Below are 27,250 nucleotides of genomic sequence, written 5' to 3' on the forward strand. Positions count from 1 at the left end.
AGTAACATCAAAATTTAAGTAGAAACATTCCCAAGGGCTTTTGCATAGTTCATGTATTACAGGCCACGTATCTAAAGACAACTCATGATTTGGTCTGTTGTTTTCTTTTTGCATTGAGAAATGTCAAATATGCACGACAGTGTTTTGTCCAAAGTGTAAAGCATTGTGAGAGCATCATCATGTGTAGTGCTGGCCCTTAGGGCCATGAAATCTGCTGAGACATAGCTTTACTAAAAATACAGTGAAAGACAATCAAAACTTCTAAGAGAAAAAACCCTAATGTATGATGCCCACAGGGAGCTTTAATGACCACCCCGATACAGAGCATCTGCAATACAGACATGAGCAGATCACTTCTAAGACATCCTACCAAAAAAAGAAAAGATACTACATATATGAGTACCTCTAATCATACTAATCAACACCTGAAGGCAATATACTCTTTGTAAACATGCTGTTGTCAAACTCTTTTTTAAAAAAAAATATTTATTTTTATTTTGTGTGCATTGGTGTTTTGCCTGCATGGATATCTATGTGAGAGTGTCCCCTAAAACTGAAGTTACAGACAGTTGTAAGCTGCCATGTGGGTGCTAGGAATTGAACCCGGGTCCTTTGGAAGAGCAGTCAGTGCTGTTAACTGCTGAGCCATCTCTCCAGCCCCCTTTTTGTTTGTTTTTAGACAGGGTCTCTGGCTGGCCTAGGCTAGTCTTAAACTCACAGAGATCCTCGACCTCCTGAGTGCTGGCATTTACTATTCATTCATTCATTCATTCATTCATTCATTCACTCATTCATCCATAGACAGAGTTTCTCCGTATAAAAGATCTGGCTGCCCTAGAAGTTGCTCTAGAATAGGCTAGGCTGGCCTCAAACTCATATAAATCCATCTGCCTCTGCCTCCTGAGTGCTCAGATTAAAGGCATGTGCCACCATACCCGGGGAGTGCTGGTATTTAAAGGTATGAGCCACTATGTCCAGCCAAATTCTTGGGTTTTAGACACAGTTTTGTTATATAGCCCAGGCTGGACTTGAAGTCTTAATCCTCCTGCCTCCACAGCTCAATGCTGAGACTGTAGACATGCTCCACTATGCCTATCTTGGGAATCAGCCACATTTTATTTTGCAGTTCTGAGGATTAAAATGAGGGTCTTAGGCATGGCCTGGCAAATACTCTACTACAGAATTATATTCCCAGATGAAGCCTAAATTGGGAACACATAAATTAGGCAGTGGCAGCACTCCTCCCAGACTCAGGAGGCAGAGGCAGGTGGATCTCTGTGAGTTTGAGGCCAGCCTGGTCTACAGAGTGAGTTCCAGGATAGCCACAGCTGTCACACAGAGAAACTCTGTCTCAAAAACAAAACAAAACAAAACAAAACAAAACAAAACAAAAAACAAACGAAACAAAACCCACCTGGGGACATACATATAACATAAAAATAATGGATACAGCAAGGCACCCATATCATGCTTGGGATACTTTGCTTTGCCATTCCAGGTATCCTATGTCACAGAGGTAAAACCTCTACCTGAGGTTTTTACTATAGAACACACACACACACACACACACACACACACACACACACACACACACACACACACAGAGTTACCATCTTCTAAACTTCTCTAATCATTGGGTATTAGCATTAGCACTGGGAGTATAATTTTTCCCCTCTTAACAATTTAACAGATTTATTTAGAATTGTTGTAAAAGGTGAACTGTTGTTTTGTTTACAGTAGTACTCTGACTTATATCAATGCTTTTTGGCCTCACACTTATATTAAAATCTCCCACACAGATGGCAATGGGAAAACTGCCAATATCTGATTTCCGTCCCCTAGTTTTCCACTTGCCAATTGTGCTTAGATTCCTTTAAACTCCATAGGGAAAATTATCTGACACTGGGAATCACCAATGATTGAAAGAGAGGAAAACACATTGTGAAGATGATGAATCCCATCATGATGGATTCTTAAGCAAGTTCACCACGTGCATGGCCTGCTAACAGGATGTTTTCTGGTGGTGTAACTGATAAACATTTGGCCTGGATACTATGCAGATTGGTACCTTCACTAAGGCAAACAAGACAGGCCTCATCTGCCTCCTGCACAGCACCTAACAGCTACATTTTGGAAGCACGTATTTGTTTTGAAACCCTAAGGAATTTCTTACACCAGAGGGTGTAAGGATGTCTAAATTTTAAGTCCAATGGACTCCTGATAGCATCTAATTTCAGAGTACCATAGAATCAGGCCTGTGACCATTACTTTCCTCACACCTCTCTAGTAGAGGGCACACTCTCACAAACAGATTTGGTAGCCAAAAGTAGATTTGGGGTACAGTCTCCTTTGTGCAAGTCATTGTTCAGAGACCTTATACTCCTTCAGTTAGAGCTTGGCAAGCGAGGCAGCTCTGGCTTAGAGAATGCAGGTAGCAGCTACAATATAGCTCTGTTGTTATAATTTACCAGTCGGTCAGTCCTATCTTCTTCACTGTACAGGACCGACTGATCTCTCCCTCTTGCCTATGAATTCCATGTCTGAACATTTTTCTATCAATGAGACTTTACCAGGTTTCTGATAAGTCTTAGACTGATTCACATCTCCAATGTTATCCTTATAAATGTCTATTAGATTCTAAAATGAGGCTTTATTTGCAGATTTCTGGTATCAGTTCTAGATTGAGAACTAGGTAATATTCCCTATCCATGAAATCAGAGTGACGAATGAACAGCAGACCAATTCTATAACTCACCATTTTGACAGTAGTTCTCCCCATGTTTCAAGAATTTTTTCTGCACATTCTTTGGATACATCACCAAATCCACTCAAGAGAGGTTCATCATTATCTGTAATAAGCAAAATTCATGTTTATCAAAAAATGGGAATATAAAAAGCAAATGCAAACTTTTATTATATATTTATCTTATTATATATTTAAATTATTATAAAGTCATTAATATATGTCCTTAGTATTGATGTATAAACCCTGACTAAGGTGCAATGCTTTTATAACCTGTTTAATTCTCCTTTGCTTTCTATGTAAGTCTTTATTATGTCAATTATAGGAAAGAGTCATTTATCTATAAAATAAACAACTGAAAATGTGGCATGTTCTTTCACCTTTTCTAAGTACATAGTTTTATATACAAACACATTTAGCAGTTTTATATAAATAGTAAACAACAAACTTAGATACCTAAGAGTCTAATAAAGGAGTAGTGGTAAGTGATGTTTTGTTGTTGGATATTCTCTTCTGTTCGTCTCCCCAATACTCTTTCCCCGCTTTTACATTTTCATGTTTTAAAATGCTGTAATGATGCCTAATACTTTGCAGACTAATTTAAAAAAAATAATGAATTTTTACATGTATACAAGGTAACTGAATGCAAGTATTCACATAATGACATAATAAAAGTATGGAGACTTAAATTGCCAGTATGATCTGTTAAAAAACCAAACAGATGGCAGTGCAACATATTAAGACACTAATTTCACTACCTGAGTGAATTATGAATTACCATGAATATTTTTCTCTGTTCTTTCATGATGTTACAACTTTCTAAATGTTCTACAGAATGACATTAATTTATAACAGAAAACAGAACATTAAAAGGACAAAATTAATAATTTAAAATTTAAATAACTAAAATTAACTAATTAAGAATTTAGAGGGTGCTAGAGAGATGGCACAGGGGTTAAGAACAGCGGCTTCTCTTCCAGAGAAACTGGTTTTAGTTCCCAACACCCATGTAGTGGCTCACAACCATTTGTAACTCCAGTTCCAGGGGATCTAAAACCCTTTTCTGTCCTCCTTGGACACCAAGAATGCACATGGTGTACAGACATGCATGCAGGTAAAATATCCATACACATGAAAAACATAATAGAACTTAATCAAGAATTTAGAGAATATAAAATATGCAGGTGGTAAAGTAAGGCTGAGGACATAGCTCAGTGACAGACAAGTGACTTAGCATATCTGAGACCCTGGGTCACACCCAGCACCAAACCTTAGGAAACAGAAGGTGACAATGGCTATTATCTACTTAATACTTTCTGGACACTGCAGGGTTCTCAATGCTTTGCTTTCAGTATTTAGGATAATGTTGTTTCACTGCTTTAGTCGTCATATGCCTAGAAATGGACTTCCTAAGTTAAAAACACCATGTTACTTGTCAGGACTTAGTAATCACCGACCAACAGTCTTCTCAAACAGCTGGACTAATTTCCAGTCTCACTAAGTGGGTACAGCATCACTTGTCTTCACACATCTCCACAGCAAAGCTGTGAGGACAGCATCACCATATGCCATACACCTCTCCTCCAGAGGACTGCCACAAAGCACCAACTTCAGAGCTCATAAATCTTTGACACCTATTCTTAAATTTCCTACATTGTAACATTTTAGATATTATCATAGTTTTGACTGTGAGACAAGGGGAAGACAGACTGAATATAAATGAGATATTTCTGTATATTAACAATAAGAAGAGAAAAAACTCAAGACACTAAGGTCAATTTCCACAAATTCATTAGTACACCAGAATGACGCTACTTTGTAATTTCTCAATCTCCCATTCATTAAAACATCCATCATACAACCTGTGAAGAAGACAAAACACATGTGCTAAAATGGGCTAGGGCTATGGTGAGATCCAATCATACAATGAAATCTGTGTTATGTCAAGAAAAATGTGCTAACATTTACATGGGGTGGTAAGCAGGAGGAAGATCTATCTTTCACAGTTCTCTCCTACTGCTCTAAACCCTTCAATAGATCTCAACAGTAATAACCTGGAATTTGTCCTTAGAGTCCCAGGTACACAGGTTAGGGGTAGAGAAAGGGAATAAAAAGTCATTTCAAGTTTCAGAATATTGTTTTGTAAGTGCTCTATTTCCTATCAGATGTCTTGTAGGTGAGAAACCTCCCTGGAAATTAGACATTTTCCCCAGGGACCATCTATAATTTGTAGTGTCACTGAATCCGATGCCCTCTTCTAGCGTACAGACATATATGTAGACAAAACACCCACATACATAAAGTAAATCAATAAATCTAAAAGAAAGAAAGAGAGAGAGAGGTTTGGCAGGGGGATGTCGAACTGCACCTGACTTAAAAAAAAAAAAATACATGAGCCTTTTTTTGCATTTGTGTGATTTATGAGAACTAAATGCAGAAGATGAAAACATTCAGACTGTAAATACATGACTTTGATTCAAATTATGATTGCCATTTTCTATCCATGTAGCCTGAAATTTACTTTTCTCTGATTTTACATCTTGATGTGAAAAATGAGGACAATAATAATTTGTATTTTTTAGGCTTACTGTGAGGATTATGAGAATAAGGCACCTTGCTACCACACAAAAGCATTTAATCATTAGACATTAATAGTCTTAAAACTGAACGTAAGGTGAATAACCACAAGACAGAGGGACTTACACTGACCACTCCACCCCCCAAAAAAAGAGTACCTCAAAAGCCAGTGCTTACTCTAACTTAAAAACACACACTGGATCATGGGTATTTATCTCTTTTAACAAAGTTAATCATTCCTTGTACCTCTATATTTTTGTTAATGTGATTTCTTAGCCAGAATGTTCAGAGAAGCTCATTCATCTCCACTGAGTTTTTGCACTTTCAATTCCAGCTCAAAAATTACTCTTATGATGTTCCACAAACTCCTTACGGTGAAAAATGAATTTTACAAATTTCAAATGAACTTCACAGATTCAAACTCAAATGATCTTCTACCATCATCAGTTTCATTCATTAAAAATGAAAGCCTTGTACTGTCAGGAGCTAGACAGCCACTGTGGAATGCTTTCCTTTTCTGTGCCTGAGACTTCCTCTAGTCTCCACTTCTGTGTATTGCTATTAAATAGTGACCAGATTATAAAATCTCATTTTCCCCAATCTGACTACAAGTACCTTAAAGAATGCCAAATGTGGGCTGGTGAGGCAGCTCATTGGGTAAATGTGCTTGCTGCTATGCTTGGGGACCTCAGGGAATCCCTGCAACCCACAGGGTAAAAGGAAAGAACAGATTCCAGCCAAGTTGGCCCTGACCTTCATAGGTGCACTGTTATACAAGTAAAAACCCATGTACACACAGAAGTAAATACAGAGAGAGAGAGGGGGAGGAAGAGGGGCCAACGCTGACTATTTTCCATCCTCTCCTTTTATTGTCTATGGGGGATGCTCACAAGTGCTCAAGGAATGAACTCCATCCAACACCACATCCCACCACCAGCCCCATAAAGATGAAGCTGCAGGGGCTGGAGAGATGGCTCAGTGGTTAAGAGCACTGACTGCTCTTCCAGAGGTTCTGAGTTCAATTCCCAGCAACCACATGGTGGCTCACAACCATCTGTAATGAGACCTGGTGCCCTCTTCTGGCCTGCAGGGATCTGTGCAGACAGAACACTGTATACATAATAAATAAATAAATATTAAAAAAAATAAAAACATAAAACAGGTGAAGCTGCAGTAGTGTGGAAGCCCTCTACCCTACACACAAACCAATCTGTCTACACTTACCTTCTTCTTCATCATCTTCTGGAGGAGAGGGGATCATGGAGCTCTGGGATCCAGACTGTGGGAGGCGAGCCGAAGGACTGGCTGTAGTTTTCCTCTGCTCTCTCTCTGACTCACTTTCCAAACACACAACTTCATATAAAGTGTCAGCATTATTCTTCCTCTCCTTCTGCTTTATCTTGACAACAAAAGAAAGAACAGATTATGTAGCAAATTTCTTTGTTTTAATTATCACTTTTGATTTTGTATTGAATGTAAGAATAAATGGTATTTTTTTGAATTCTACACCAAATGTAAGTAGAAAAGCTTACATTAAGACTTAAATCTTTCCCAGCACTCAGGCAGAGGCAGGTGGATCTCTGTGAGTTCCAGGCCAGTCTGGTCTCCAAATTGAGTTCCAGGAAAGGCGCAAAGCTACACAGAGAAACCCTGCTTCAAAAAACCAAAAAAAAGAAAAGAAAAGAAAATTGAACACTTTACGTGTTTTATAGTTTTATCTGTCATTAAAATAATCACCAATATTTAGTTAGTGTGAAAGCTAACTGTCCTGTGTCTTCCCAATAAATTTAAGGTGTCTTTTCAAGTTTCCTACTTAAAACCACATATCAAAACAGTTCATTCAATCTAAAACTTTAGCTCTAAGAAAGTTCTATTTTTCTCTTGGTTAATTCAAATAGTACACAGGAGATTTTTTTTTACCTCCAAAGCTACAATTCAGGGTGGGGAAAAGACATCAATAAAAATCCCAACAATTTTGCTAAGTGAAATCAACCCACACATTGGTTTTTACTTTTAGGCAAGCACTGTAAACAATTTACAAAGGTCTAATTAAAGAAAAATAAGACACACACACACACACACACACACACACACACAATTCTGTCAGTATAATACATATTTTCAACACCATAACATTCTTATTATTGCCAGCTGGAAGAGAAGAGAAGGTTAACATGAGACATGGAGAACAAGGCTAAAGGCACAAAAAGGTACACGCACAGCAGACAGTGGAGGATGAGGAACCCCACAAGGTACAGGAACACCAGAGTGACTCTACCATCCCAGTCTCCATTTGGCTTTTCATTAGAAACATTACCCAGTCTTGGGAGTAAGGCCAAGATGATGGTAACATGTCCTTCTAGTATCATCCTGAAGCACAGTTTAATACTGGAGTCTTAGCCTGAAGGTCAGCAGTCCCTAAGCTTCTCTGCCAGGAGAGGCCAAGCACAGCCACAGGGTAAGCACAACAAAACCTCACCGAAAGTAATCATGCGGAGCCAGACAACCACAGGCTATCTGATTACTTCACACCTGACTCCAGGATTGCTTAGCTTTCTAGACTAATATATTTGTTTCTAATTTAGCTGCTCATAATTAATAAAGGACTCTGGTTCTGTGAGGTGACATAGCAACCTGCAGGTTTGTGTCTAGGACATATGAAAATGATTTCTGTCAAATAGAAAAGACAACCCAAAGGTGACCTGTAGGATACTAACCTTAGTAATCTTAATATAACTTTTTTAAAAGAAGGACTGCATAGTCCCAAGATCTTAAATACTTAAGAGTAAGTTTTATCATCTTATTGGTTAATTCATTAGTGAACTATATTAAAATCCTTGCTACATATTCAACCTGAATTATAAACTTCCCTTGTAGGAAAATACTATTTAAATCTTTTGTTTTGATGTAATTTCGTTAAATTGCTCTGAAAACCAAACCAAACACAGTCTCACTGTGCAGCCTGCCTAGTGTGAAGACACCAACAGAGATCCACTTGCTGCTGCCTTCCAAGTGCTAGGTTTAAAGACATGCACCAATGTGCCTGGCCTTTATTGCTCTTTAAAACATCACTTAATTGCTATCTGAAACTCTCGAAATATTAGCAACACATACTAAAAGAATACAAAAACAAGTAAACATTTGTTTCTTCAAGACTACAAAAATAAGGTAACCAATATCATTCACCTAGAAAGTCCTCTTTCATAACAATATGCCTTGTGAAGTTATGCAGAGTTGAGAATGGGATCAAGCTGGTAAGTTAATAACATCGCATGTGAAAATATTCACTGTTCAAGGGCATGGGATTCATTAAACTACTCAAAAAACTTCTGTTTGAATTTTCTATAATTAAAAGCTTTTAAATTTACATTTTGCAATACATATATCTTTTATAAATACCGAATAATTTAAATATATAAGTTTCTAAACTGTTATCATACATTCAAATAAACAAAAATAAGTTACAATATATGCATTATATATAATATATAAATAATATAATTATAAGAAAATCATTATGATAGGACAAAAGAATAGACATGGATAGATGAAGACATCTCTTGTTCCTGAGTAAGATGATGTCTCCTTAATAGAAGTAATCTTTTCCCAGAGCTAAACTAGTGGATTCTAACGTTTATTTAAAAAATAAACAAGAGTATGTAGAAAAGTCCATAAACACCAGAGTATTTAGAGAAGGAAAGTGACCCACCACATATAAAGACATAAAGTCTTTGACATCAATGCATTATCAATGGATCAGGGAGAAAAAAAACCCAAAGAGGGCCAAACTTACATGAAAACTGGATAAAGGGAGCACCATAATCACCGGATGTTATAATGGTTAATGAATTTCTCCTGGACAACTGGATGGCCCTTGGGAGATAAAGTCAGCCCCACATTTCAGTGAACAGCAGGATCAGTACATGAAACACTAATGAGTCATTGTTCTGGAAACATCATGACAGCAAGTCATAGAAAATGTGAAAATTATTTTTAACTTTTCAATTTTGATGCCAAATTCCCAAGTTTTAAAAGGAAAACTTGATCAATTCAAGTATATAAAAAGAAACCATGTGACAAACTAAAAATGTCTATACACACGAAAGAGACAGGAGAGGGTCAGGAAGAAAAAGGAAGAGAAAAAACCCACTGTACTTAGAATCTACAAAATGTATTATACCAAGAACTATTAGCTAAATACAAAGGGGGAAAAAACTTACTTTTACAAAGAGAAGAGCTAGTGAACCACACCTTAACGGATCACATTCCTAATGAGAGCTGTACAAATACCCGGTATCAGGTATCATGCATTTCCTAAATTAGCAGTGAAAGAACTCTCTAGTATATTAAAACATGCTGGCTGCTCTTCCAGAGGACACAACTTTGTTTCCTAGCACCCATATAGTGGCTCATGATCTGTAATTTCAGTTCTAGGAGATCAGACATCCTCTTCTGGCCTCTTTGCGCACCAGTCACCCAAGTGGTATATTGTAGAATACAGATATATATGAGGGTAAACATCAACAGACATAAAATAAACATTTTTAAAATAGATTTTAAAAAATGCTGGGATATTATTTTTGTATTTTACGTGTATAGTATGTCTGTGGTGTTTATATATGTGTAGTATATAGTGCATAAGTTAGTGTCTGTGGTGTATGTGTGTATGGTATATGCACATACCATGTCTGTGGTATATGTGTGTCTGTGTGGTATGTCTGTGGTATGTGTGTCTGTGTAGTATATCTGTGGTATGTGTGTGTCTGTGATGTGTACGTGTGAGTGTAGTATTCTGTGGTGTGTGTGTATGACTGTGCAGTATGTTTGTAGTATATGTGTGTTTGGTGTATGTGTGTGTGTGGGGGGGAGGTGTGCTTGTAGTATTTGGGTGTGTCTGTGTAGTATGTCTGTGTTATATGTGTGTCTGTATGTCTATGAAGTATACTGTGGTGTGTGTCTGTGTAGTGTGTGTGTGTGAGAGAGAGAGCGAGAGCGGGAGAGGGAGAGGGAGAGGGAGAGGGAGAGGGAGAGGGAGAGGGACAGTGCGCGCGCGAGCATGTGCAGGAATCGGAAGAGGACTTTATAGCTCCTGCTCTACCACTCTCCACCTCACTTCCTTGAAACAGGATCACCCACTCAACTAGAAACTCACCGTCTCAGCCAGGCTTGCCTTGGCCCCTCAATAATTGGGTTCCAGGATTGTGGGGCCATAGCCACCCATTTATGTGGGTGACAGGAATTCAAACTGAGATACCCATGCTTGTTCAGTATGCACTCTTAGCCACAACACCATCTCCCCAATCCCCAAATTTGGCAGATGTGTACTAGTTTATGCATATGCCATGTACACACACACAGAGTAAATGAGAACAAAAGGCCCAGGTTATCAGTTACAGTAATATTAATTAATTACCTCTATGACTCTGGTAATATCACTTAAGTTTTTCAGCTGATATTAACTTCATTTGTAAAATAACAATTACACACAAGATGAGATTCCTTATAGCTTATTGGGCAGTAAGGAGTCTGTAATTTACCACACTATGTGTGAGTGTGAACATGCATGCATGTGGAAGTCAGAGGGCAGCTCTGAGGAATCAGTCTCCTTCTGCTATCCAGTTGTTTGTGCCACACTGCTAGATGGCCCTGCAGCTTCTGGACTCATTTCCTGTCTCTGTCTCTCCTCTGGCTGAGGGAGTTCTAGGAATACAGACATACATGATCATATTTTGGCTTTTTAAAATGGCGTTCAGTAATCGAATATGAGGTATCTTGCCAGCCCCCAAATTCTATAGTTTAATTATTTATCTTTTCACTCTTTAAAAATTTTTTACCTGCAGAAGTCAGAAAAGAGTAATTGATTCCCTGGAACTGGAGTTACAAATGTTAGCCCCAGTACATCTCTAAGAGCAACCTGTGCTCTTAACCCCTGACCCATCTCTTCAGCTCCTTTCTCTGTCTCTTTAAAACTTACGTTTCTTCATTTATTATGGGAATGTGTGATGTGCATATGTATGTCAATGCCACAGCCCTTGTGTGGAGCTGAGAGGACAATTAGTGGGATTGGGCTCATGATTTTATACTGCCAAGAATGTCTGGTTCACACTCACTTATTCCACTATCGGAATAGTTAGTATTGAGATCCTTTTTAGTAAATGTTATCTGACCAATTAGCTTAAAGAATGCAGTCTTTCTATCCCTACTAATTTAAGATTCTTTTCTAATATGATTCTAGCTTCATAAAACAATCCCAGACGGAAAGGCTTCCAACCTAAAAAGGAGTTACTGAATCACCAGATAATTTTAGTGAAAGGAAAACAAGAAAGTTTTAAATACGCAACACACACACACACACACACACACACACACACACACACACACACACCCTACCACCACCACCATCAACAACAACATTTCCATAATTGCTTCCTCATATTTATGGTGCAAAAAGAAACACAAAAAGTAAAAACCAACAACACAATGAAAAACTGTATTTTAAAAATTCTGTATTTAAATAATCTGCTCGTAAGTTCTATTTTCTTATCTGTCTGATCAGAAATCAAAAGGGCTACAACTTTAAATTACTGCTTAATTTAAGTAAATCCTAAAAAATATTTTTAGTAGAAAGACAAAACTAACATGCCTCTGTGGAAGAATCCTGGCTAACACTCAGAAGGCTGAGACATTATTGTGTTCACATTCTGTAAAATGTACTAGTTTACATCTCTAGATAACTGTTTCCTCACCCGTGAGGATAGTACAATAGCTCACTGGATTGCTGTAAAAGTTACACAGGACAGACAGCAATGGCCACTCTAAACTTATAACAGGAATGAATGTAGGCTACTAAGTAATAAGGAGTGTGATTAAGACTGTTTGCAAGTATCTAAAACTATGAAAAATTATTTAACTACGTTATACTTTACTGTCAAGGAATATTTTTACATGGTGTGAAGCTGTGTCACTATGATTGGTTTCATAAAAAGCTGAACAGCCAATAGCTAGGCAGGATTTTCAGGGCAGAGAGAATGCTGGGAAGAAGACGGAGTCATGAGGAGTCACAGAGGAAGCACCACATATAGGTGATGAGGTAACAAGCCATGTGGCAGCACTATAGATGAGTAGAAATGGGTTAATTTAAGTTATATGAGCTAGTGAGAAACAAGCCTGAGCTATCAGCCAAGCTTTCATAATGAATAAGAAGTGTCTGTGTAGTTTTTTGGAGCTGGCTGGTAGGACAGAGACTCAATACACTTTACATAAAACTAATAGGATGTCTCAACTCTTTACCTACATTTTCCCACTCCCCATTCTGCCCACATCCACAGGCCCATACATAAAATAAGACTTATCCATAACAGATAAAATTGAAAATTATTAGGTTACTGCCCTCCTTTCAGCTTTCACATGTATATACCATTTTTTCACAAAGAAATTAATTGGAAATTCAGCATAAATTTGGTTTATAACCTTAACAGAAGAGCATACAGTAATCCAGCAACTACTTCATAGGTGTAATTTTGGCTACTTTTATCCTAATAATACATCATTTATAGCCAAACTTAAAAAGTTAAGCAAAAAGTACTAGAATAACATAGGGTATATATTTTAATCTTTTCATGGAATTAAAACAAATATGTCCATAAAGAGGTACTCTATACTCAACTAGAAACATAATAGTCCTAAAAACCCATGCAGTCTTTAAAAATGGATAAGACTTACCTTCTCCAGCCTAGCAGGTCACACAGTCCTTAAACCAAGATAACAGAAATTCCGAGAAAAATGCCAGTACCAGGAGAGTTCTTTCGTCCTTTAACACAAGACTAATAAACTAGAACTTTAGTGAAAGAAACTTACAAGTTTCTTTCTTACTACATAAACATTATATAATAAGTTTCTATTAATTAAATATTAAATTATTTATTGCCTCTTGCACTGGATACTTTTAAATGATTTATCTTTATGTATATGGGTATTTTCCTTGCATTGATGTCTGTGTACCATGAGCATAAGTGACTGAGAGACCAAAAGAGGATGTTAGATCCCTTGGAACTGGAGTTGTAGATGGTTGTAAGCCACCATGAGAGTACTAGGAAATGAAACCAAGTTCTCTAGAAGTACAAACACTGCTCTTAAGCACTGAGACATCTTTCTAGAGTCACTGAGGATATACTTTAAAGAATTATTGCCCCTTACTCCCTGAACGTGCAGTAATGCTTGTGAACTGGTTTAATTTTGAAGTGTTCTTCCCTAGGTGTTACTGTTCCATCGAAACAATGAATGTTGCTAAGTGTGGCATAGGTCTTTAATTCTCATGTTTCAGAAAACAGAGGCAGAAGGGTTAAGGGTTTGAGGCCAACCTTGACTGAATGGGGCTTTCTAACCGAGTAAATAAATAATGATAAACAATGTTCTCATTTATGACTTAGAATTTTTTGATTGTGTCACAGTACCTCTCAACTAAAAGGCATAGAGAATTTTCAATCCAACTTTACAGAATTTCTCATTAATGTCACAGTAACAGGATGAGGAAGATTCTATTATTGTGGCCAATTTAGAAGTCAGTAAACTTGAGATACACAGTTGAAGAAAACTGCTCAAAGTCATAAAGTTGGCCATTGGTTAAACCCAGGATGCTGATCTTATGCTAATTTCTTGCTCCTGGAGACTCAGGGTTACTCTGTCTGTTAAGACAGTGCTGGAAAGAAACCCTTATTCTGACTTGGCTTGTTTTTGACTAAATATACTCATCATAACTAATCTGGATATAAAGTAAATCCACACATAATACTTTCATACATAATAATTTAATTTTGAATACTAGAAAGTCAAAGTTACAAGTACATAAATTCAATTCAAAAAATACTAAAATAAATAAAAATAACTACTGAGAACTACTATGGTCTAAGTCTTTAGGATAAATCAGTGAATATTGCCTTAGCAGAGATTATTAAAATGGCTAAGTAACATAAGAATATATTACATGGTATATAGCATACCAGAAAATATGAAAGCTAGTTATATACATGTTATCTCTCTCTGCCTGCCCCTCTCTCTCTCTCTCTCCTTTCCTCCCTCCCTCTCCCCCCCTTACACACACACACACACACACACATGTTGCTCTGTGTTGCAAGACACTGGCAGTACCAGCATAAGAATGGGCAAATTAACTGGGTACTCAGGGGGAGTACATGAGTGAATCTGAGTGTTCACGGGATGAGGGGATGAGCATTAGCCAACAAGAGCCAGGGGAAAGTACTCCAAGGAGTATTTGATAAGGAACAGCTGACAACTGAGCCCTTAATGTGCCTAGAGCAGTGTGCCAAGAAAAGGATGAGAAAGACATATCTGCTGGGACCTAGAAAGTAGCCCATCAATTACAGTCTGGTAAGAATTTTGGCTAAAAAAAAAAAAAAAAAGCAAGGCTGGTTGGTGGTGGCGCACGCCTGTAATCCCAGCACTCAGGAGGCAGAGGCAGGTGGATCTCTGTGAGTTCGAGGCCAGCCTGGTCTACAGAGCTAGTCCAGGACAGGCTCCAAAGCTACAGAAACCCTGTCTCAAAAAACCAAAAGAAAAGAAAGAATTTTGGCTTAAAAAAAAATAAGGATAAAGAGTTTGAAATAGAAAAAAAGAATGATATGATCTGACCTAAAGTAGGTATGTTTAAAACAGACCACAGGGCACAAAGATGGAAACAAAGAGATGACAAAAGAGTTGTTAGCATAATATAGATGAAAAGTGATGGCAATGTATGAGGGCTAACATAATTCAGGTGCAGAGAGTCAACAGATTTCCATAAACACTGGATATGGAGCACAAGGAATAAAAGAGTACAATTCTTGGACTAAGAAACAATTAGGTAAAGGCCATAAACTGTAACACTAAAGGCAGATAAGTAGAGCATTTGAGGGTGGGGGTAAGTCTGAGATGTCCTACAAATGAAGTGAGGAATAGGTATTTAAGGAGAAAGGAGAGATCATCTGTGTCAAATGCTGAAGAAAGATAAAAAGAGATGAGAACTCAGATTAGCAATTTAGGTCAACAGGGACCATGACTTCTTCCAAGACATTTGGATACACAGGAAAGTATAGTGGAGACAGAGGCTGATGGTGTAGGTCAGTGGTAGACTACTTGCTCAACAAGAAGAATAAAGAAGGAAGAAGGAAGAAAAGGAAGGAAGACAGGAGGGATGATGGAGGAGAGGGAGGGGGACAAGGAGATAGCTGCAATGGCAGAAGCAGCCGTGAAGAGATTAAAAATAAGGACCACTATGTGGTGGGAAAATTGAGAGCCAAGGAAAGCTAAAGAACATACCATATTTGACTTACTGCCATAATAGGAAAAACAAGTGACTCCTGGTCACAGTTAACTGCCATCTAGAAAAAGCAAGAAGCAGATGCAGAGATTCACGGCCAGGTACCAGGCCAAGCTCCAGGAGTCCAATCGATGAGAGAGAAGAGGGATTCTATCTATGAGCAAGGGATATCGAGATCATGATGGGAAAATGTACAGAGACGGCCAAACTAGTAGTAACTCATGAACTGTGGACCAATAGCTGTGGAACCCCAGGGGACTGGACTAGGCCCTCTGGATAGGTGAGACAGTTGTTTAGTTTGAACTGTTTGCACCCCCACCCCAGTGGAATCGGCTCTGTCCCTGGTGAATGAGCAGGCTTTCTGAAGCCCAGAGCCTATGATGGGACAGTTGCCCAGCCTTGGTGCAGGAGGGAGGGGCTTGGACCTGCCTCAGTTGAATGTACCAGGCTCTGCTGACTCCCTATAGGAGACCTTGCCTTGGAGGAGGTGGGAATGGGGGTGGGGGGTGTATAGGGGGACATGTGGTTGGTATATAAAATAGAAAATATCTTAATTAAAAAAAAAGAAAATTATCTTTTTCAAAAGAACACAACAGAATATAAACTGTTAAATAATTAATCTGAAATTACAGCACAGACAAAGAGGAAGGTATTACTCATCATTCCTTAAGGATCATTCAGTAATTTCTGAAGGAGCTATAATATATTAATTGCTCAAGTGTTTCAAAGAAAATATACTCAATACAAACCACTAAAACAAAAGAAAAACACATCAAAGAACTAGCTAGACATTCCAAAAATGAAAAATGTATGTTCAAAACTGAAAAAAAAATAACAACAATTCCTTCATCAGACGCCATGCAGTGAAAGCAGCGCTGAGAGCGGAGTAATGGAGGCAGCTTTACAAAGACAAGCACACGGACGCGCACTCCAGAGATGCTGAGGGTCCTTTGCATGAGGACACATGAAGCCCTGGGTCGTCACAAAAGGAAGAATGTAAAAATTACAGCAGGTGAGCAGAAGTTAAGAGATTATGTTTCTTTTAATACATTTAAAAGGCATACGACTGTTTTGAAAGACCTAACGATGAATGATCAATCGGTGTGAGGTGTGATCCTACTTTCTCAGTACCTGGGAGACAAAGTACCTGCTTTAGTTTCAGAAAGAAATTCTCAGTAGTGCTGCGTTTGCTGAAGGGCCAGAACAACCTTTCATTAGGTGAGCAAACTCGAACTTTTGTCTCCAGGAGAAATCGAACGGGCTCCTGTACTTCTGTTATCACCAAATCCACAGCTGTTGTCATGAACAGCACTTTATCTAGAAAAGGAGAGAAACGAGAAAGAAATAAAGGTGGAAATATATTTGTTCATGTAGCCACTGAAGAAGTAGTTGATTTTAATTCTAAGTATTCCAGATATCTTAAGGTCAACCATCAAGTCAGAATTCTGATCCTAGGTAGCGTCCCAAAGTAGAATTAGAGGGGGATAGCAGTCCAGCAGAAAGAAATATACAGTCAGACTGTTTCTGCCAAAGTGCTATACATCTCATAAGTCTCCTTACAAACCCTTTACATTCTCAAATTTTAAATTTGGTTAATAATTGCTTTAAAAAAAAAAAAGGTGTCCAAAACAAACAAACAAACAAAAAAGAGGAATTAACAATCAATGATCATTAATATCTCTTAATATTAATGGACACAATTTACCTTTAAAAAGACACAGGCTAACAGAATAGACATGAAAACATGATCCATCCTTTTGCTACCTACAAGAAAAACACCTCAACTTCAAAGACAGACATATCCTCAGAGAAAGGGGTTGGGAAAAGATTTTCCAATCAAGTGGACCTAAGAAGTAAGTTGGTGTAGCTATCCTAATATCTAACAAAATAGGCTTCAAACTAAAATTAATCAAAAGAGATGGAGAAGGACTTTTCATATTCATCATAGGAAAAATCCACCACGATGAAATCTCAATTCTGAACATGTGTGTCCCAAATAAAAGGGCATCCTCATTTGTAAAAGAAACATTACTAAAGCTTAAATCACACATCAAACCTCACACATTAACAGTGGGAGACATCACCACCCCACTCTCACCAATGGACAGGTCCACCAGACAGAAACTTAACAGAGAAATAAGGGAACTAACAGATGTTATGACTCAAATAGACTTAAAAGATAGCTACAAGACATTCCACTTAAACAAAGAAGAATACATCGTCTTCTCAGCACCTCATGGAACTTTATATTTGACCACATATTCACTCACAAAGCAATTCTAAACAGATTTTAAAAAAATTTGGAATAAACCCCCTGTATCTTAACAGGTCAGCATGAGTTAAAGTTGGAGTTCAACAACAACACAAATTACAGAAAGCCTACAAACTCATGGAAACTCAATAATGCTCAACCAAATCACCACTGGGTCAAGGAAGAAATAAAGAAAGAAATTAAAGACTTCCTAGAATTCAATGAAAATGAAAGCACAACATATCCAAACTTATGGGACATTATGAAAGCAGTACTAAGAGGAAAGTTCATAGTACTAAGTGCCTACATAAAGAAGTTGGAGAAGCTGGGTGGCAGTGGCACACATATTTAATCCCAGCACTCGGGAGGCAGAGCCAGGCGGATGTCTGTGAGTCTGAGGCCCACTTGGTCTACAGAGTGAGATCCAGGACAGGCACCAAAACTACATGGAGAAACCCTGTCTTAAACAAAACAAAACAAAAAAAAAAACAAAAAAAAAAAAAAAGAAAAGAAAAGAACAGGAAAGAAGTTGGAGGAATCTCACACTAGCAACTTAACAGCACACCTGAAAGCTCTAAAACAAAAAGAAGCTAACTCACCCAGGAGGAGTAGACAGCAGGAAATTATCAAACTCAGGGCTGAAATCAACAACTTAGAAACAAAAAGAACAATACAAAGAAACAATGAAATAAAGAATTGATTCTTTGAGAAAATTAACAAGATAGACAAACCCTTATTCAAAGTAACCAAAAGACACAGAGAGAATACCCAAATTAACAAAATCAGAAATGAAAAGGGGGAACAGATACTGAGGAAGTCCAGAGAATCATCAGGTCTTACTTCAAAAACCTGTACTCCACAAAATTGGAAAATGTAAAAGAAATATACAATTTTCTTGATAGGTACCACATACCAAATTTAAATCAAGCCCAGATAAAACAATCTAAATAGAACTATAACCCCTTGGAAATAGAAGCAGTCATTAAAAGTCTCCCAACCATCCATACAAAGATGCAACAAAGAAAGGGAATTACAGACCAATTTCAGTAGTGAACATTGATGCAAAAACACATAATAAATACTGGCAAATCAAATCTAAGAACACATAAAAAAAATCCACCATGATCAAGCAGGCTTCATCCCAGAGATGCAGGGATGGTTCAACATATGAAAAGGTGTCAATGTAATACACCATATAAACAAACTGAAAGAAAAAAAACACATGTTCATCTCTTTAGATGCTGAAAAAGCCTTTGACAAAATCCAACACCCCTTCATGATAAAGGTCCTAGAGAGATCAGGAATACAAGGAACATACCTAAACATAATAAAAGTAACATACAACAAACCAACATCAAATTAAATGGAGAGAAACTCAAAGCTAATCTCCCTAAAATCAGGAACAAGACAAGGCTGTCCACTCTCTTCATATCTGTTCAATACAGTACTCAAAAGTTCTAGCTAGGGCTGTAGAGATGGCTCAGAGGTTAAAAGCACTGACTGCTCTTCCGGAGGTCCTGAGTTCAATTCCCAGCAACCACATGGTGGCTCACAACCATCTGTAATGAAATCTGGTGCCCTCTTATGTATACATAATAAATAAATAAATCTTAAAAAAAAAAATAAGTTCTAGCTAAAGCAGTAAGACAACAAAAGGAGATCAAGGGGATACAAACTGGAAAGGAAGAAGTCAAACTTTTGTTATTTGCAGACAATATGATGGTCTACATAAGTGACCCTAAAATTTCTATCAGGAAACTCCTACAACTGATAAACACCTTCAATAATGTAGTGGGATACAAAACTAACTTACAATCAGTAGCCCACCTATATAAAAATGATAAATGAGCCGAGAAAGAAATCAGAGAAACAATACTCTTTACAATAGCCAAAAATAATATATCTTGGGGTAACTCTAACAAAAAAAGCGGAAGTCCTGCATGACAAGAACTTTAAGTCTTTGAAGAAAGAAATTGAAGAAGATAACAGAAACTGGAAAGATCTATCTCCCATGCTCATGGATAGATAGGATCAACATAACAAAAACGAAAATCTTACCAAAAGCAACCTTGAGATTCAATGCAATCCCTATAAAAATCCCAACACAATTCTTCACTGACCTTGAAAGAACAATACTCAACTTCATATGGAAAAAACGAAAAACCTAAGATAGGAGCTAGAGAGATGGCTCAGAGGTTTGAATCACTGGCTGCTCTTCCAGAAGACCAACGTTCAATTCCCAGCACCCATATGGAAGCTCACAACTATGTAACTCCAGTTTAAGAGGATCTGGCACCCTCACATAGACATATATGTAGGCAAAACATCAATGCACATAAAATAAAAGTAAATAAATTGTTTAAGAAAAACCCAGAATAGTTAAAGGAACTTCTGGAGGCATCACCATCCCTGACTTCAAGCTCTACTATAGAGCTATAGTAATAAAAACAGCTTGGTATTGGCATAAAAACAGACACACAGATCAAGGGAATCAAATCAAAGACCCTGACAAAAACTGACACACATATGAACACCTGATTTTTAATAAAGATGCCAAAATTATACAATGGAAAAAAGAAAGTCTCTTCAATAAATGGTGCTGGCATAATGTGGATGTTGGCATGTAGAAAAATGCAAAAATATCCATATCTATAGCTCTGTACAAAACTCAAGTCCAAGTGGATCAAAGACCTCAACATAAATCCAGCTACACTGAACCTGATAGAAGAGAAAGTAGGAAGTAGCCTTGAATGCATTGGCACAGGAGATCACTTCCTAAATATAACACCAGTAGCACAGACACTGAGAGCAACAATTAATAAATGGGACCTCCTGAAACTGAGATGCTTCTGTACGGCAAGGGACACAGTAAATAAGACAAAACAGCAGCCTATAGAATGGGAAAAGATCTTCACCAACCCTACATCTGACAGCTGATCTCCAAAATATACAAAAGAACACAGGAAACTAGACATCACACTATCAAATAATCCAATTTAAAAGTGGGGGTACAGATATAAACAGAGAATTCTCAACATAAGAATCTCAAATGGCTGAAATACACTTAAAGAATTGTTCAACATCTTTAGTCATCAGGAAAATGCAAATCAAAATGAATCTGAGATACTTTCTTACTTACAACTGTCATAATAGTTAAGATCAAAAACACTGATGACAGCTTATGCTGGAGAGGATGTGGAGTAAGAGTAATACTCCTCCACTGTTGGTGAGAGTGCAAACTTGTACAGCCACTTTGGAAATCAGTATGGCATTTCTCTGAAAATTGGGAAATCAACCTACCTCAAGACCCAGCTATACCACTCTTGGGCATATACCCAAAGGATGCTCAATCATACTACAAGGACACATGTTCAACTATGTTCACAGCAGCATTATTCATAATAGAACATGAAAACAACCTAGATGCCCCTCAACCAAAGAATGGATAAAGAAAAACTTTTTAAATTAATTTTTTAAAAGATTTATTTATTTATTCATTCATTCATTTATTTATTTATTTATTTATTTATTATGTATGCAGCATGTATGACTGCAGGCCAGAAGAGGACACCAGATCTCATTACAGATGGTTGTGAGCCACCATGTGGTTGCTGGGAATTAGACTCAGGACCTCTGGAAGAACAGTCAGTGCTCTTAACCTCTGAGCCATCTCTCCAGCCCCCCCACCCCCGGGTGGGGGGGATGGAAACTTGAAGGAACAGGCTGGGTGGGCTGGGTGCTGGTATTGGAGGCAGGTTGGTTGGGATGGAGGAGTAGAGTAAGGAAACAGACATCTTGGTGGGGAGCCCATTTTGAGGTTAGAGAAACCTGGTGCCAGGGAGACCCACAGGAATCCACAAAGATGACCCCAGCTTAGACTCCTAAAAATAGTGGAGAGGGTGCCTGAACTGGCCATCTAATGTAATCAGATTGGTGACTACCATAACTGTCATCACAGAGCCTTTATCCAGTAACTGATGCAGAGATCCACAGCCAAGCACTACGCCAAGCTGCGGAAGTCCTGCTGAAGAAAGGAAGGAGGGATTGTATGAGCCAGGGGAATCAAGGTCATGATGGGGGAACCCAAAGAGACAGCTCACCTGAGCTTGTGGAATTTTATGGACTCTGGAAAGACTGCATGGGACTGATTGAGGCCCTCTTCATGTGTGTGACTGTAGCATAGCTTGGTCTGTTTGTAAGCCCAGAGCAGTGAGATCAGGACCTGTCCCTGGTGCTTATATGGCTTTTGGGAACCTGTTCCCCATGCTGGATTACCTCACCCAGCCTTGATGCAGGGTGAGGAGCTCAGTCCAGCCTCACCTTGATGTGCCATGCTATCTATGTTCAAGCCCATGGGAGGCCTGCCTCTTTCTGAATGGAGATGGAGGAGGGGTGGGTGGAAGTGGGAGGAGGAGACAGGAGAAGAGGAGGGAGGGGAAACTGTGCTCAGAATGTAAAATAAATTAAAAAATGTTAATTAAATAAAAAACCAACCAAACAAACAAACAAAAAAAACTCCCCAAAACAGGTTGTTACTATGTTGCCCTGGCTGGCCTCAAATTCACAGCAATCTGCTTGTTGCTACCTCCAGAATGCTGGGATTAAAGGTGTGTGCCACTCCTGCCCAGCTCATACACATAAGTGTAATGATAAAAGGGAATGAAAAATGAGAAGGGAAGCAAAAGAAAATAAATAAGCAAAAGTGATATTGTTTTTAGGTAAAATTTAAAAAGAAACTCAGGGTTGGGGATTTAGCTCAGTGGTAGAGTGCTTGCCTAGCAAGCGCAAGGCCCTGGGTTCGATCCCCAGCTTAAAAAAATAAAATTAAATAAATAAATAAAAAGAAACTCAAGAATTATTCAAATTTTTTGTTTCACCAAAGTTTCCTAATAATGTTTATGTTAAAAATCTCTATCATCAGGCCAGGTGTGGTGGTGTGCACCATTAATCTCAGCACTTGGGAGTCCAGGCAAGAGAATCTCTTTGAGTTTGAGATAAGCCTGGTCTATATAGCAAGTTCCAGAACAGTCAGGGCTACACAGACTCCACGTCTTAAAAACCTAAAACCCTGCTGGGCAGTGGTGGCATACACCTTTAATCCCAGCACTCAGGAGGCAGAGGCAGGTGGATCTCTGTGATTTTGAGGCCAGCCTGGTCTACAGAGTGAGTTTCATGACAGGTTCCAAAGATATGCAGAGAAACCCTGTCTCAAAAACAAAACAAAACCCCCAAACCCAAACAAATAAAAAAGGAGTATCACCTGTGGGCTGGAGTGATGGCTCAGTGGTTAAGAGTACTTGCTGCTCTTTTGGAGGAGCCAGATTTAGTTCCCACCACCCAGAGTGCTGCCCATAATTATCTGTAATTATCCATAGTTTCAAGAGACTTGACATCTTCTCTGATCTCTGTCTGCATCAGGTATGAATGTGTTACACAGATATACATGTAGCCAAAACACCAATACATGTAAAGTAGGAATAAGGAAATCTTAAAACTGCACCACCTTTAGGAGTTTCTTCATTCACAACTTGAAAATGTGGGGATTTTGGATTCCAGCTTCCAGTAATAACATATGACTTTCCATCTGAACTTTTGCCCATAGACTCCTAAAGAAAAGAGTAAAAAAAACCTTAAGGTAAAAGTGGGCTAATCCTCATCTTGAGGCTTTTAAAAAACAGGAATTCTCAAAATACATAATTTTGATGAGGACTGTACTGATTTTTAAGAGTTTATATATATATGATACACAATGCAGATGTCTCCAAATTATATACTAAAACCATACAGTAATCTAAAGTACCGAAAAAATTTTCCATTTTGAGTTACCCAGAACTACAGCAGCTTATGATCTCTTCCACATCCCAGAGTCTAAAGTGACAAAGTAAATCAATACATTAACAAAACAGAAATAGTTTATAACCTTCTAATAAAAACCAACCACCAAAAGAACACACGACAAGAACCTTACCAAGTCCAACAAATGCATATCGCTATTTCGGACATCTTTTCCTGGGCTAAGGAGAAGACCAAAGCACCTGGAAAAAAAAAAAAAAATAACTGACATAAACTTGTGATAAAACAAACAGCATACATATATTTTAAGTTATGTCACTTAAAAGTAATTTTCTTTTGGGTGGAAAAGGGGCATTCTAATAAATCAGTACTATTACAATCATCATCTGTACCTGAGTTAAGTAAATCTTGTCTTTTATTACCACACACTGGAGATCAGCACTATTAACTGGAGATTTATAAGAGTGACTTCAGAGCAATGAAACGGTCACTACAATAAGCACAGAAGAATTACCAAGAGCTGGGCGGCGGTGGCGCACACCTTTAAATCCAGCACTAGAAGGCAGAGGCAGGCGGATCTCTACAAATCGAGTTCCAGGACAGCCAGAACTACATAGAGAAACCCTGTCTTGAAAACCAAAAAAGAATTACCAATAAGTCAAAATATTTTGCAAATGAATTTTTAATACAGTGTATGACTATTTCACTAGACAGATAAAAAGCCAAAACTCATATTTAAGATAAACATACAGAGAAATGTTTACCTTTCAATAGCAAGTTCTTTGTTAGCTGTTTGTTGCACACAGATAACAATCTTCTTATCTATTCCCTGTCGAAGTTTAAAGCACTGCCTGTCCTTGTCCTTGGGAACAGCACTGTAAGGCCAACGCATTTCATTAATGTTGCAAATAATTTTCTTGTCAGAAACCATAACAATTATTTTAAAGATCTCAAATTTCTGATTTTTTTCTGTCTGGTTTATAAGTAGTAGCAAGAAAGAAAATAGAACTGAGTATGAATAACAAAGTGGAAAAAAAGGTAACTAATTTATTGCCTAACCATAACGAGTTATTGTCCTTAGGTAGTGATAACCTTATGCTCTAAATATTAATGCCGCTGTTATTAAAATTATTGCTAACAAATGCCAGCTTAAGAGAGATTAAAATAGTCTTAAAATGCCTCTTTACCAGAACAATGACCCAATCTCCCACATACTCTCTAGCTGCACTGTCCTCCCAGGTGACAACAGCAGTGGCAACTCGCCTTTAGGGAGCAAGTCTAAATTACCTTACTGCTTTAAAATACTAATTGAATGGCAACGGAACTACTGGTAGATAAAATACATAAATAGCTGAAAACTGGCAGGTATTTATGACCTAAATACTACTTAGGTAGTATTTATGTATGTACATTTGTGTATTTGCCAATCCAATATTTTGTAACACTTTTCATTACAAAGCAAAAAATTCCAGCAAACGAGTTTAGAAATGACAACCATGTTCAAGGAAACATTTTGCATTCCAATCTGTTAAATATTTCTGGCAGACAGGCCTCAATTTTCAAGTGTCCTTATGTACCTTAGTCTCTTATGGTCCAAGGATGGTTAAGTGTAAGCAAATACACTCTCTCTCAGCAATTTGAAACACTAACAGGCTGAGTAATATACAGCTCAGCAGTAGAGTGCTTGCCTAATAAGCCCTGGGTTCAAGTGTCCAGTGCCACGGAATGACATGACTCAGTACATACAGAGTGTCTCCGAGGTCACCAACCTAAATGGATACATTATAGGAAGCAGATGGAGAGTATAGTTAGTAGGAAATCACTTAACTGAATACCGGGGGCCAAATTACATTTCTCGTCCTGTGACCATGTTACCCAAATGAGAAACTTTACATTCAATTCCCACTGTACACCTTATGGAACTAAGAAGTGTAATTTCAACTGAGTTGCTCATAAGGTTAAATGAGAACAAATCAATCAATCAATCAATCAATCAATCAATCCAGCAAGCAAGGAAGCAATGAACCAGCTAGCCAACCAACCAATCGTTTGGAACATTTCCCAGGGGTAAACTTGTATAAGCTGCTTTGTAATTACAACAATGTAAGATGTATTTTTTTTTTTTAATGAAGTTGGCTACCAGATACCATGAAAAGTAAAGAGACACAACATTTTCAGACAAAAACCAGTCAGCCACGTGCATTTTCCTCATAATTTGATGTTACCCATTTTATGAACTATTGTAGAAGAGATTTGTGATGCAACTATTAATTATAAGCATTCATTTTCTGATGTGAGCTATATGAAGAAACCATCACTTTAGACAGAAAGATTCTGAGTCTGGCCAATGCACTTTACAAATAAGGAAACTACAGATGTGAGAGGCAAAGAACTGCAAAATGGCCACAATTAAGAAATACAGATTAATTAGTCATCTATGATAATCACACTTATAGTCATGTTAGTTAAGTATTCTAGGTATACATAGATAGAATTCAATTAGGTAGGAAATCTTCAAATACTTCAAAGACCTACAGAATATGGCATTTAAAATGTTTTAAAAACTTAGACCTTCTGGACAGTTCCTGGCAGCACTGATTTACTTCAAAGAGAAAGATGGGCATCAAAGACATTCCACAGGGAGTTTATCTTCTTGGCAAAACAGCCATTTGGGCAAGAAATTGTTCTCGCTTGGACTGTTTCATAAAATGTTGTATCAACTGGACATGCAGGAAGGTGACCATTGAACTTTGCAAGGCAAGATGGTCCTTCAGGGTCCTGCTTCGCAGAAGAAACTGCCAGACATTCTACAGGACAGAGAGAGAAGTGACCGAGAGACTCTAGGCCTGTAGGCTGAAGAAAGGATGGCCCAACATGAAGAACTTTGGGTGACTGTCCAAGCAGCCAGATGTCTCTGTCATTCTAAAATGTTTGGAAGTTACTTACAATGCTCTTCCTGTTTACTTAAGTAATATTATAACCTTCTGAGGTCTTTGATGTAGCTGAAGACTAGACAGTTATAATTTTCATTGGTTATGATAAAAGATAAATTATATATGAAGCTTTAGACTCACAAATATAGATAGAATATTTTCTTTAATTTTACAAAATACAAATAGAGTAGATATTGTAACTGTAATTCTTGCTTGATATATATAATTTTACTAGGTTAAAGTTAAATCCTTCCACTTGTTTAGACAGAAAAGGGGAGTGATGGGGCATGTCATGCTGTGTGCTGTGAATATGTGTTGCTCTGATTGGTTGATAAGTAAAACACTGATTGGTCAGTAGCCAGGCAGGAAGCATAGGTGGGGCAAGCAGACAAGGAGAATTCTGGGAAGAGGAAGGCAGAGTGAGGAGTCCCACCCAGCCAAACACAGAGGAAGCAAGATAACAAGGCAGAACTGAGAGAAGGTACCAACCCATGTGGCTAAACAGATAAGAATTATGGGTTAATTTAAGTGTAAGAGCTAGACAGTAATAAGCCTGAGCTAATGGCTTATATAAATAATAGACGTCTCTGTGTGTTCACTTGGGTCTGAGTGGCTGTGGGACTGGAGGGTGAGAGAGA

General features: G+C 38.0%; 1 protein-coding gene across 3 annotated transcripts in view; it reads right to left on the reverse strand.

The window, feature by feature from the left end:
* Rabgap1 (RAB GTPase activating protein 1) overlaps positions 1-27,250 on the reverse strand; it is a 124,193-nt gene that overhangs the window by 56,723 nt on the left and 40,220 nt on the right. For all 3 annotated transcript variants that reach the window (XM_036183979.1, XM_036183978.1, XM_036183980.1), the window contains exons 7-12: positions 24,444-24,554; positions 23,855-23,921; positions 23,390-23,492; positions 16,783-16,952; positions 6,545-6,719; positions 2,756-2,849 (exon numbers count right to left, since the gene is read on the reverse strand). In XM_036183979.1, the coding sequence (XP_036039872.1) occupies positions 2,756-2,849; positions 6,545-6,719; positions 16,783-16,952; positions 23,390-23,492; positions 23,855-23,921; positions 24,444-24,554 (720 nt within the window). The remainder of the gene's footprint in view (positions 1-2,755; positions 2,850-6,544; positions 6,720-16,782; positions 16,953-23,389; positions 23,493-23,854; positions 23,922-24,443; positions 24,555-27,250) is intronic.

Source organism: Onychomys torridus, chromosome 4 (genome assembly GCF_903995425.1).
Source record: "Onychomys torridus chromosome 4, mOncTor1.1, whole genome shotgun sequence".
NCBI lineage: Eukaryota > Metazoa > Chordata > Mammalia > Rodentia > Cricetidae > Onychomys > Onychomys torridus.